The sequence below is a fragment of the Oryza glaberrima genome, chromosome 1, assembly GCF_000147395.1.
Source record: "Oryza glaberrima chromosome 1, OglaRS2, whole genome shotgun sequence".
In the NCBI taxonomy this organism is placed as follows: Eukaryota; Viridiplantae; Streptophyta; class Magnoliopsida; order Poales; family Poaceae; genus Oryza; species Oryza glaberrima.
In genome coordinates, this window is record NC_068326.1 from 6,620,536 (window position 1) to 6,633,741 (window position 13,206).

A 13,206-nucleotide genomic window follows, 5' to 3' on the forward strand; every position below is an offset into this window, starting at 1 on the left:
TTCTTGGACGACGTCGATCTGCTAGTGCTAGCCCGATCGGTCCTGTAAATTAATTGCCCGTTCGCACTATAAAAAAGCATTTTTACGTACGGTAAAAACTATTTTTTTTTCATGCAACTGTCTGCATGGAAAATAACGATTTTTTCATGAGGGTGACGCATCCGCATACAAAAATTCGTTTTTTTTTTCTTTTTTACATGTGAACACAGTGCGCATGTTGTTCTGTTTGATGTTGCCCACTAAGGTCTTTAGTTTGCAAGCACGCCTGTGTCGGCAATTGGACATGCTGCATGATTATTGTATTACATATTATTTCTTATTGCAATAATTTCAGTTTCTCTTGGCATTTGGCTGGACAACTCGAGGATGCTATAAAATATGTTCGTTGTAACCTGGACACAAATCTGTATGTAAGCTGTAGGTTGATAAATATTAGCTAGGCTTACTGAATATAATAATTTTATGTATCAATTTATTCCATCACCTGATTCTATGCTCACTAAAACATATACAATTGCTTGTTTGAGTTGTATTATCAAATGTTACCGTAGTGTTAGCACAAATAAACTACTTGTGTGTTTCAATTTAAGGGCTTCTTTAATTTGTAGGAATAACATTATGGAGGACTTTAATCCTATGAAAAAATTTTCTATGAACGTCTTTAATACAGAGGATTGAATCGTGCCTTATCCTTTAAAATTAATATGGAATAGATAATTCTGTAGAGATTTTAGAGAAAACTTATTAAGAGCGTCAATCTCTTGAAAAATTTTCATTGAGCGTCAATCTTTTCATACAGTCTAATCAAACGAACATTCATATGTATTTCATGCATTTTGCAATCCTCTATTTAACATTTGTATTTCTATCAGAATTCTCTATTCCTTCGTTTTTTTTCATTCGTGGGATTAAAACGTCCCTAAGATAATATGTTTTGAATCTAACGTTTGGCTACCGATCGACGAAAAGCACGTTCTATTTTTCTCATCGCCTCACCATGTTTAATTTCTCTAGTCACCAACCTTGCTAGCACTATATATCTAGGCGTCAATTGATACACTCCAGCATCCAACTCACCATCTCCTCCTGTCCTCCCTCGCGGGAATCATCTCACCTAGCTAGCTTGCGAGTGACACGTCACCCACACGCACGCACGCACGTACGGCGCGGACATGGCGAAGCTCGCGCTCGGCCACCACCGCGAGGCCACCGACCCCGGCTGCCTCCGCGCCGTCGTCGCCGAGCTCCTCCTCACCTTCCTCTTCGTCTTCTCCGGCGTCGGCTCCGCCATGGCCGCCGGTAACCTGCCTACTTCATTTCTTCTCCTAGTTTTTCTTCTCATCTCAATCAAGATCGACATTGTCGTCCTTGCGTCGGTGCAGCCAAGCTGGGCGGCGGCGGCGACACGATAATGGGGCTGACGGCGGTGGCGGCGGCGCACGCGCTGGTGGTCGCCGTCATGGTCTCCGCGGGGCTGCACGTCTCCGGCGGCCACATCAACCCGGCCGTCACGCTCGGCCTCGCCGCCGGCGGCCACATCACCCTCTTCCGCTCCGCGCTCTACGCCGCCGCCCAGCTGCTCGGCTCCTCCCTCGCCTGCCTCCTCCTCGCCGCCCTCACCGGCGGCGAGGAGGCCGTCCCGGTGCACGCGCCGGCGCCCGGCGTCGGCGCGGCGCGCGCCGTGGCCATGGAGGCCGTGCTCACCTTCTCCCTCCTCTTCGCCGTCTACGCCACCGTCGTCGACCGGCGCCGCGCCGTCGGCGCGCTCGGCCCGCTCCTCGTCGGCCTCGTCGTCGGCGCCAACATCCTCGCCGGCGGGCCCTACTCCGGCGCCTCCATGAACCCGGCCCGCTCCTTCGGCCCGGCCCTCGCCGCCGGCGAATGGGCCGACCACTGGATCTATTGGGTTGGGCCGCTTATAGGTGGGCCTTTGGCTGGGCTGGTTTATGAGGGCCTCTTCATGGGCCCGCCCGGCCATGAGCCGCTTCCTAGGAATGACGGCGACTTCTGAGTTAATTAGGCCTTAATAATAACTTTGATCTCGAGCTAGTAAAAATAATGAATGTATGAGAAGTGATTGGTCGAGCTAGTAAAAATAATGAATGTATGAGAAGTGATTGGTTTTTAGGTGCATGTAATTTCTACTCGTTTGGATTATTGAATAAGAATTTTAGGTTAAATAATTAGCATTTGGGCTAGATTTGGTTCTGGGTCAAGCCTTCCATTGGTTGGGCTAAGAATGCTTAAAAGGGCAGGTCCGGCTTGGACTGTGAAATTGGGCCGTCTTTATCACTCTCTATTTGAGTTTCCTGTACTACTAGTATGAACCAATGTTGTGCCATTTGATTTTTTTTTCAAAAAGATGCCATTTTTTAAAAAGAAAGAACTGCAGCTATAAGCCTATATGCTATTCTTCAATACTATAATTTCATTCCGCGTAAAACGGTGGAAACATTTAATGAAGGCCGTATATATAGTTGCGCAATCGGAATCGGTCTTGATAGTCCCTGAAGAACATTGACGAGCTATAGAGGTGTCACCGTGACACCGTGTCAGTGAAAAAGGAGAATTCCTCATATCGATTTGTCCGCACGCACCGACGCACGGGCTGATCCAACAGCTGAGCTAAACGGAGACGATCCACCACTCGATCTTCATAGATAGCATTCGTTTATACTGGAGATAAAGTTAAAACATGGAAAACAAAACGTTAATACATGATTAATTGATTTTTAGTTGTTATATTATTTTTAAAAAGAAATTATATGCTGATTTAAAGCAACTTCTATAAAAAATTTCGAAGAAAATGAATCGTTTAGCGGTTTAAAAAAATTCTAACGGAACCAAAATATACTACTCTGTCAAAAAAAAACTAATCTTAGCAATCAATCTGAACACGCATGAATCCAGACTCGTTGTTAGGATTAGGTTTTTTTGACAGAGGGGTACATCTTAATTAGATAAGAACAAAACATTGCTACTACACTTAACCTGGATTTTTCACATTTTGGTCCTTTTAAAAAACTTACTTCGCAAATAGACCCCTGAAAAAAGTTATCCCAGAAATGGTCCTTTTTGGGCGCCAGAGTGGCTGGCGCCGTCTCCCTGCCGACGTGTCGGGGCGATGCTGAGGTGGCTAGGGGGAGCGCGCCAGAGTGTCTGGCGCCCCTCCCCCCCTCCCCCGATATTTTTTATTTTTCTTTTATTTTTTTATATTTTTTCACTCTTAGGGACACATAAGAACCAACCATAGAAAAAATGAACTCAAATGGACGCAATATGTGACCTGTAGAATTTTTCCTATCCTCTCCTCTCTCCGAACTAGTGCAGAGGAGAGAGATGTGCAACTTTTTTATTTTTATTTTATTTTTTTGATATTCTTTTCACACTTACGAACTCACAAGAACCAACCATATAAAAAATAAACTCAAACGAACGAAATATGTGGCCTGTGGAATTTTCCAAAGCTCTACCGAAAAACTTCTCTCCTCGAAAACACAATCTTGCAAGCGGAATTCGGAGGTTTTAATATCCTCGAACCCGGATATATATGTCCGTGGATATATTATTTTCCTGATTCCGAGTCTGTATGAGAAAGTTACGCCTATTTTAATAAATGACATATTTTGTCCATTTCGGTAGAGTTTTGGAAAATTCTACAAGTCACATATTTTATCCGTTTGAGTTTATTTTTTATATGGTTGGTTTCTATGTTATCCTAAGTGTGAAAAAATATCAAAAAATGAAATAAAAATTAAAAAATTGCATCTCTATATACTGTTTAACTTATGGCTATCATTTCATGTGGTTATATTTTGAATTAAATTAAGTAATTTCATATAGTGATAGAGTGCATTATGTGTAACATGCTGATCAAAGGGTTTACTAGAGGAGTTATGGTCTAATTTTAGTGAAGGTGCAAAGTAGACTAAGTAGTATGCTAGCTATTTTCAGACTTAGCTAAGTGGTAGTTCGAGTTTAAATTTTTTTGTGGTTGGTTGTATCGTGATCATAAGTGTGAAAAAACATCCGAAAAAATAAAACAAAAATGACACTGTTGCAACTCCATACAGAGAAACAGGAATGGAGGCGAGGGGTGGGGGGGGGGGGCCAGCCATGCTGGTGCCCTCGTCCTGCCACGTCGGTTCGCGTGTGCCACGGTGGCAGGAAGACGGCGCCAGAGAGGCTGGCGCCGTCCCGTTGGATGACGGCGCCAGCCACTCTGGCGCCTCAAAAAGGACCATTTCTAGAATAAGTTTTTTCAGGAGTCTATTTGTGAAATAAGTTTTTCAAAAGGACCAAAATGTGAAAAATCCAGGCACTTAACAGCAGAAGGACAGGACATGAAGCACATGCAGCCAAATTGGCCTATCCGGTTGCTGTCAGCAGTAATCTAGCTCCAGTGGAGAGTGACACGACGATCACCAGTACTCGAAACATATTCTTTTTTTTTTTTGAACATTGAAGCTTATTCATTCGTGCAGCTATTACTACTACTCCATCTTGCATCGATTGGTCGATCTCGCCGAGCTCCGAAACAATCAAAGACTGATATCTCAACAAGATACACTGTAGTCTATAGTACTACTATGTTACTGTATATCAGCTTCCGACAAGTTGGAACAGGTTAATTAGTGCCTGACAACGAGATTACGATCGAGAACGTCACTAGACCGACGTCGAGATCGAAAGAATTCAACTGAGTGGAAGCAGAGACGTGCGAGCAAGCTTGAGTACGAGGAGCGCGACTCACTGGATTCAGATTCAGAGAACTCAACAGAGTGGAAGCAAAACGTCAGAATATTTCTTGTCCCTTTCCATTTTCATTTTCATTTTTGTATTCCCTTTTCTTCCTTTCAATCTTTGGAGAGAAAATTGAGATTATTTGCATGTCTGTCTGTCTGCTCTCCTGGCCTTGGATCAGTAGGAGGAAAGGAAAAGATCAATCGATTTGAGCAATCCTGGTTCGACAGATGGCAAGTTTACCTGGTCATCGTAATCAGTTTATTTGCTCGGAGACAAATCACAGTGAGGTCCACTAAGGTGTCATATGTCATGTAGTCACCTCTGCATTCTGTCCTGAAGATTGGCTCCAGAGTTGCATATTCACAAGAAATTCAGTTCTACTACTAGTAGAGGAGAGGGTGTAACCAACTCTATCAGCGACACGCAACCTGATCGATTCCCCTGCAATTTATACAGATCGAATGGCTTTGCTTGCTCAAATCTGGCAGATCACGATGTTCACCGCCCAAAAGACGTCCTTGCCGGCATACATGGATAACGGCGACAATGTTGCATGTAGAAGAAAGCAAGCAGAGAGAGAACAGAGATTGAGATGGTCGGAAATTTATACAAGACGCTTTCTTGTCTTTCGAGAAGTAACTAAGAGACATATCGCTAAGTACATAATACTACTACAATTTGGTGTGACAGTGTGCACATGTTCGTGCAGGCCGCAGCTGATCGATGCGTGTACGTGCATGTACAGCTCCTCCTTTGCAGTAATCCAGTGCGTCGATGCAGAAATTTCAAGCTCGCCATTATGAGCTTTCTTGACTTGTATGAAAAACATATCTGATCATCTCCTCTCAATGCTCTCACTATATATAAAGCTTGTTAGCCTTTTTCCTTTTTGTCCATGGAAAAAATGGTTCCCAACTTTCCACCGATCGCTTAGCTTAGCTAGCTAGCTTTAGTGGCTTGTCTCGATCGATCATCTATTCATCTTATTGTCGATCAGAGACCAACCATTTCGGCATATCGTTCGATCTATCGCCTAACTTTGCTGCTAGCTAGCCATATATATTTGGATTTATATTGTTGTCAAATACTATATCAGATTGATCGATCGGTGATCGGTCTATGCCGTTGCTGCCGATGACGAAGCTGGAGCTCGGCCACCGCGGCGAGGCGTGGGAGCCCGGCTGCCTCCGCGCCGTCGCCGGCGAGCTCCTCTTCACCTTCCTCTTCGTCTTCATCGGCGTCGCCTCCACCATCACCGCCGGTAAATCGTTACTACCCCTTCCGTCTTAAAATATAAGAGATTTGGGTCAAATTTCTATTCGTCATCATTAATTGATTGTGTATGAGTTTATTATCCGTATTTACCACGTGCGGTTTTTTTTTCAGGGAAGGCGGCGGGTGGGGCCGGCGAGGCGGCGGCGGTGACGGCGGCGGCGATGGCGCAGGCGCTGGTGGTGGCGGTGCTGGCGACGGCGGGGTTCCACGTCTCCGGCGGCCACCTCAACCCGGCCGTGACGCTCTCCCTCGCCGTCGGCGGCCACATCACGCTCTTCCGCTCGGCGCTCTACGTCGCCGCCCAGCTCGCCGGCTCCTCCCTCGCGTGCCTCCTCCTCCGGTGCCTCACCGGCGGCGCCGCCACGCCGGTGCACGCGCTGGCCGACGGGGTGGGCCCCGTCCAGGGGGTGGCGGCGGAGGCCGTGTTCACGTTCACGCTGCTGCTGGTGATCTGCGCCACCATCCTCGACCCGAGGAGGGCGGCGCCGCCGGGGACGGGTCCGCTGCTGACGGGGCTCCTCGTCGGCGCCAACACCGTCGCCGGCGGCGCGCTCACCGGCGCGTCCATGAACCCGGCGAGGTCGTTCGGGCCGGCGCTGGCCACCGGCGAGTGGGCCCACCACTGGGTCTACTGGGTCGGGCCGCTGGCAGGTGGGCCCCTCGCGGTGGTGGCCTACGAACTCCTGTTCATGGACGTGGAGGACGCCGGTGGGGCCCACCAGCCGCTGCCGCAGGAGTGAAGTGAAGCCGGGGAAGGCGCGCTCACGTGAGGTCCACGTGGCTTCGGGAGATTGCACGGCCGTGTGCGTGCGTTTTCGGCCGTTGATTGGTGTAATCTCCAGATGGAATTATTTTTGTACGTTTGATTTTTTTTTCCATTTTGTTTAAAAAAAAATGGGAGGCGTGCGTGTAAATTTGGGGTTTTTTTTTGTGTATGTGCCGGTACACGTGAGGTTTTGCTCGTTGAAAATATGGAAAGCATACATTATTATGATGAATAATACGTATTTCAAATATTGTTCGTGTCTGATACAATAACATATATGAGATGAGTCTCTTTTACAGTACTTTCCTTTGGCGTGAGTCAATGACATATAGGCTCGCTAAACGTGAAGCCAATATATCATTCACGAACAATATATTAACTTGCTGGAAGTGCAAAGCTCAATGTAAATGCAACTTACATAAGTGAAACTGGTGAAGCAAGTGCTAGGATTATCATTAGAGATTGCAGGGGGCTAGTGCTCTTGGCTGTGTATAAAACTCTGCACCAGTGTACCTCAGCAGCTGAAGCAGAATCTTTAACATGCTTAGAAGGGCTAAAAGAAGCAATGAAGTGGATTCATATGTCGATTATTCTGGAACTAGACAACGTTGAAGTTGTTCAGGCGTTAACAAAGCAGGTGGCCTCAAGATCCTCTTGGGCGATGACAATTACAGAAATCAACAGCGTGATACAATGTATCTAACGGGTGCAAGTGCACAAGATTAAGAGAGAAGCAAATAGGGTTGCTCATGTTTTAGCGCAAATGGCAATGAGTACTAGGTCGTGTGGGGAGCGGAGGTTGTGTGCCCCCTCACCAATCCTAGACTTGTTAAACCAGAAATGTAATTGTGGCCCGGAGACACGGTCGAAGCACGCTCGCACCGTGTGCGTCTTTCACCACATGCTCTGGTCCCGGGTTTCTTCCTGTGGTCTTCTAGCGTTAGAAGAAGTCATCTGCAACATCTCCTCACGCCTTTTTTTGGGGGGGACAAACAAAGATCAGGAAAAGACAGACCGAGCCCATTCGATGACTTTCGCGGTCATCCTCACTGAACTGACTTGGATCTGAACTACGATTCAGATCAAGTCTTACCGAAATTTGATTTCCTTTTCATGCCATATGTCATTTAGACTTTACTTTTCCCCCTTTCTGTCCTTTCCTCTATTTATTCGATAGGGTCTTCATTCTATTCTAATTCTAAACCCATTGTCGTCCACAGTTTTCTTGTCAACGCGAAGGGGCAAGCAACCCCAAACAAAGAACTCATACCGCGGCTGTGGCTTGAAGGCCTCGCTATTTAGCCATTAATAAAGTTTCTCTCTTACCCTAAAATAATATCAGTCACTTTTTTCAATTCTAAGTGGGTTATTGATGTTGATCGAGGATGATTTGGTGGATAGCATCGTGCCAATAATCAACTATCAACATTATGCATACATGACGACGGTGCAATGGGACTATCACTTGTGCGACGTATATATACTACGGTTTGGTATGCTATTATTGACTAAAAATTGGGCAACAAAACTTTCGATTTTTCGATTTGTCTTTGCGGAGGAGAAAAATTCTAATGGCCGCACGATGTGCTTGCGTACGTTTTTTTTTACACATATATTTTATACACTCTATAGCTATACAATATGGGAAGGGCCTACGTGTCGGACGTCCGATGCTTTGGAGAAAAAATCAGGCGCTGACGTCATCCGATTACGTGCAAAAATTATTTTAAACTGAATTTTCTCTTAAATTACTTATCCAAATCATGATCCGATTGCACCATTAAATTCGTTGCAATTAAATCTTCAAAACAAGACCACACATGGATATATTCCGACGAAATTTTTTTAGCTTATTATTGAATTATTTTTAAATGTTGCACGATGTTCCACCGGGTATATCAGAATTGTTTTACTAAGTAGATCAAAAATGTTTCACTCGTTTAAATCGGGTGTTGTTTCACCTTATATAAAAACAATGTTTCAGCAAATAGCGAAACAATGTTTCAGTTCACTGCAACATTTGATCCATACGTAGTGAAACATTATAAGTACACTAGATGAAACATTTTCGGTGGAACAAAAAATAAAACGAATTTTCTTAATAGGGGGTTTCTAAAATATGTGGGTTTTTTTTTTTTTGCAATGGAGTATTTCAGTTCACTGCAACATTAGATCTATATATAGTAAAACATTGTGAGTACACTAAGTGAAACATTTTTGGTGGAACAAAAAATAAACCGAATTTCCCTTAATAGGGGGTTTCCAAAATATGTGGGGTTTTTTTTTGCAATAGAGTATATGGTGAAGATATGTGGCGAGTAGTAGGGACACATGGTGGGTGTCAGGGTTATGGATACCACATACCTAATAGTAGTCGATTAAATCTCGGCAAGACCCACCACATACCGTGTCCTATACGGAAACAACCTTCAAATATAGGAGGAGTTCCGATAAGGAAAGGCAACCAGAGTTCTACATGGAAACGACGAGGACTACTCGGATTGTATCCATATTGGTTTCCCTAGTTCTACTTGGACAAAGGGACACCTATGGGTATAAATACAAGCCCCCTAGGAGGAGAGGGGGCGATTAACGGAGGATTAACACCCAACACAATCAACATAGAGGCCTACATACGCCAAGACACGCCGCCGGATATCGACTTCAGGGATAAGCACGGCTAGTACCCTACGGTGTCTCCGGATACTGTCAGGAGAGACGAAAACGCTATCTCTGATCTCGCCGGGCACGGATTCGAGGAGGAAGGCTACCCTGTTGTCGACTACGAGTCAGATCGTCAGACCGCCATGTCGACAACAGTTAGATGGGCTACCCCAAATATTGTACTGGTGTGATTATCATGAATAAGAGCAATACCGGCTTCGGCCAACAGGATGTACGGTTATTACCTGATAACTTAGGGACCTGAACCTGTATAAAAATCCCTGTCTTCGTCTCTTTTACCTCAGTATCGCGTATATCCTAGCACCAACGATTCCCATACTGTCCAAATACCGTAGTCGTGACATTAAACGTCGACAGTGGGGTCCCAGTAGAAACACATGGGCACGTTGTGGAGGGAGGGGGGGGAGCGCCCAATTTTCTCCTCCTCCCTCGGGCGACCGAGCGGCAGCATTTTCATACAATATAAGTATACTATAGTCTACACTTATATTTGACTTTTTTTTGCGGATTTTCTAAGGAAAGTTATATATCTCGTCGTTGTATTTGGTGTTTGCGGTACTCATGCTTTGTGTATACGGAGTATTTCGTAGCTCCATAATATGGGAAGAAGAGGAACATAAATACGTAATCATGCTTTGCGTTGACATTTAGCCGGAGAAGTCGATTTAATTACACCCCCGCGCCTGTGCAGATCGAGGAGAGGTCCCCCGGCTCCGTGGATTCGTCTAATGACTTGCTGGGCCGCCCTTTGCCATGGGACAAGCCGTACATTGCCTCTGCCCTTTTGGAGTAATTTCTTGTGCAAGAGTGTGTGATGGGACAACATGACAAGGCTGTACGCGTAACTTCTAAATCTAGCCTGGCTCCAGAGACCTGGACCGTCCAGCCCAGCCCACAGGTACGTCCTTATATGCTCTGGTCCACCTACCATGTGCGCGTGGGCCGTACGGCACAGAGGGAGACCAATTGGCCCTTGCCCCCACACGGTCTCACTCGTCTCTTCCAAACGACCCTATGTCCTGTTCTGGGAGCTTAAAATTCTGAGAAACAACAGGTGAGCTTAAAATTCTGAGAAACAACCGGTGAGAAGCTAGCTGGTGAGAACCTGAAGAAGCTGGGAAACATAGCTTGTGGTTTCTAGTTTATTTTTTAGATTCTACAACTACGGATTCTTAGAATTCGAGTGAAAATCTGGACTGTCTAACAGTAGTGGCTTCTAAAAGAATCTTCGGCTGGCAGAAGCTATCCAAACAGGCCATATAGTGGTGAAACGTACTTATGTTACTACCACTACTATTTACCAATCAATTCAACACTGTAGAAATTGAACGAAAAAATTAATCATCAGCTGGAGGAACAGGACTTGCTAATTAACCACGATCAAGACCGAGCTGGTTAATTAATTAACCATGCATGGCCGTCATGGCCGCCTCCTCGTCGTCGTCGTCGAGATGTACGGTGTCACCCTCGGCTCGTCCGCCGCTTCTCCACCCACACCGGCGACAGCACCGGCGTCGCGCCGAGCCCGACCACCACCTCCGCCTCTTCCTCGGCGACCACCGCCGCCGCCGCCGCCGCCTCGTCCCTCGCCTCCGTGTCGACCTTCCCTGCAGCTGTCGACATCGTCTCCGCCGCGTCCTCCTCGCCGACGACGACGTCGACGTCGTCGTCGTCCAGGTCGTCCTCGTCGTCGTCTTCCTCCTCCTCCTTCCCGACGACGCGTATCCTCCACACCTTGACGCTCTTGTCCAGACCGGCGCTGTACACCACCATGCTCCCCTCCACATCGCCGGCCTCGCCGCCGCCCACCGCCAGGCACCGGACCGGCCCGCGGTGGCCCTCGATCACGGCGAGGCAGGTGTGCGACGTGCTCCCGCCCTTGCCGTCGCGCCGCCACACCCGCATGGTGGCGTCCTCCGACCCGCTCACCACCACCCGGCCGCCGCAGCCGGAGGCGAGGCAGAAGACGGCGAGGCGGTGGCCCTTGAGGAAGCCGGCGTGCGCCGGCCGCCCCGCGCTCGCCTCCTTCTCCCACACGTTGACGTACCCGTCGGAGGAGCCGGCGTAGAGGAAGCACCGGCGGGTGGCGCCCGTGGCGGCGGCGGCGTGGCAGAGCGTCAGCGCGTTCACCGGCGACAGCTCGGAGCGGAGGGCGATGATGAGGGCGTGCGTGGTGCCGCCGTACACGCGCCGCCACATCTTGACGGTGCCGTCGGCGGAGCCGGTGAAGATGCAGCCGTCGGCCTCGTTGATGAGCATGGCGTTGATGGCGCCGTCGTGGGCGACGAACGAGTCGGCGCAGCTGCCGTCGGAGAGCTTCCACGCCTTCACGGTGTGGTCGTGCGACGCCGTGTAGAGGAGGCCCGCGACGGCGTGGAGCACCAGGCACGACACGGTGTCGCGGTGGTGCGGCGGCCGCCGCTTGGTGAAGGAGAGGATGCCGCCCTTCGCCGGGAGCGTGGCGGCCTTCTTGGCGCGGATGTGGTCGCACACGGCGGAGGCGCACACCGTCCACACGCGGACGTGGTGGTCGCGGCTGTGGGAGGTGACCAGCGTGCCGCCGCACGCGGCGATCGCCGGGACGCGGCCGCGCCCGACGTCGAGGTACCCGCGGTTGAAGCACCCGGGCGCCGCCCACGCCCGGACGCGGCCGCTGTCGGACGCCGTGAACAGCACCCCCCTCGCCACGGCGAGCGCGTGCACGTCGCCGTCGAGCCGGTGCAGCGCGGAGAGGCAGTGGTAGATCGCCGCCGGCGACGGCGGGAACCGGACCCTCCCGTGCAGCGGCGACTGCACCCACGGCGAGCACATCCCCCCGACACCACCACCACCACCACCACCTCCCCCAACTCCGACCAACCCCGGCAGCTCCACCCCATGCACCGACGAGAGGCTCAGCCTCGGCGGCGTGTGCGGCGCCGCCTCCCTCGCCGGCGACCGCGCGTAGTGGTGGTGCACCGGCGTCCGCGCCGCCGCCGTTGGCCGCGCCTTCCAGTCCTCCTCAAAGAAGCTAAAACTCTTCCTCCTCCCAAACTCCATGACTAGCTCTACCTCCCTGATCCTCTCCCTGCACCACTAAACCTCCAGCTCAGTACTCTACCACCTACCACCACGATGACGACAACACTGGCGACGACGACGACGACGACGACGAATTGATCGCATCCATGCTAGTAGCTAGCTATACTGCCCACCAACGCCACGTTAAATCGAGGTATAAATCGAGGTCGATGAAACGAAGGAGCGGTGGATGGGCGAGCTAGTCGTCTACGTGGACGGCGAGGATATGCAGCGGCGCGCGGTGGTGGTGGTGGGGTACCACGGCGGGAGCGCCATTACTCGCCGGAGTTAAGGGGGGCGGAGTAAATGGCGCGTACGGTACGAGGTGGGAAGATATGGGCAAAGAGAGGGTAAAGATCTCGATGTATATCGCGTGCACATGCGTGTACTCGCCGGAGGTAAATATGGCCACGGCCACGGCGGCCATGGCTGGCCGGCGGCGAGCGAGGACGACGTCGATCGGACGGTTGATGAGAGGATCTTGCAAGATCTCGATCGCGAGATTGATGGCTGTCAGTGTGTGGATGTACGTACGTACGGCGCGCGTGCAGGCAACGGCAAGCTAGGCCTAGGCTTAGCTATAGCTACAAACGTCGACGTCGTCCCGGCAAGGAACTGCATGGTTTAGTTACTGCAGTGTGTACTGCCGTAAGAAGCGGCTAGTGGTGAATTTT

At 49.3% G+C, this 13,206-nt stretch overlaps 3 protein-coding genes across 4 annotated transcripts; 2 read left to right on the forward strand and 1 right to left on the reverse strand.

Annotated features, from left to right (window-relative positions):
* Positions 1 to 1,044: 1,044 nt before the first annotated feature.
* LOC127765937 (probable aquaporin TIP4-3) lies at positions 1,045 to 2,183 on the forward strand. Its single transcript, XM_052290920.1, has 2 exons — positions 1,045 to 1,299; positions 1,383 to 2,183. Exons 1-2 carry the CDS (start codon positions 1,173 to 1,175, stop codon positions 2,009 to 2,011), a joined length of 756 nt encoding a protein of 251 aa, XP_052146880.1. The 5' UTR covers positions 1,045 to 1,172; the 3' UTR covers positions 2,012 to 2,183.
* Positions 2,184 to 5,397: 3,214 nt separating this feature from the next.
* LOC127766800 (probable aquaporin TIP4-2) lies at positions 5,398 to 7,035 on the forward strand. 2 transcript variants are annotated; one of them, XM_052291958.1, is made up of 3 exons: positions 5,398 to 5,562; positions 5,843 to 6,007; positions 6,133 to 7,035. In XM_052291958.1, the coding sequence occupies exons 2-3, from the start codon at positions 5,866 to 5,868 to the stop codon at positions 6,759 to 6,761; spliced, it is 771 nt and encodes a 256-aa protein (XP_052147918.1). In that variant the 5' UTR covers positions 5,398 to 5,562; positions 5,843 to 5,865; the 3' UTR covers positions 6,762 to 7,035. The 2 variants fall into 2 exon arrangements, with proteins under 2 accessions (XP_052147918.1, XP_052147910.1); XM_052291950.1 differs by lacking the exon at positions 5,398 to 5,562 and having other exon boundaries at positions 5,606 to 6,007.
* Positions 7,036 to 10,461: 3,426 nt separating this feature from the next.
* On the reverse strand, positions 10,462 to 12,511 carry LOC127756564 (protein JINGUBANG-like). The gene is made up of 2 exons (XM_052281922.1): positions 11,207 to 12,511; positions 10,462 to 10,512 (listed from the first exon to the last, which is right to left on the reverse strand). Exons 1-2 carry the CDS (start codon positions 12,509 to 12,511, stop codon positions 10,462 to 10,464), a joined length of 1,356 nt encoding a protein of 451 aa, XP_052137882.1.
* Positions 12,512 to 13,206: the final 695 nt, after the last annotated feature.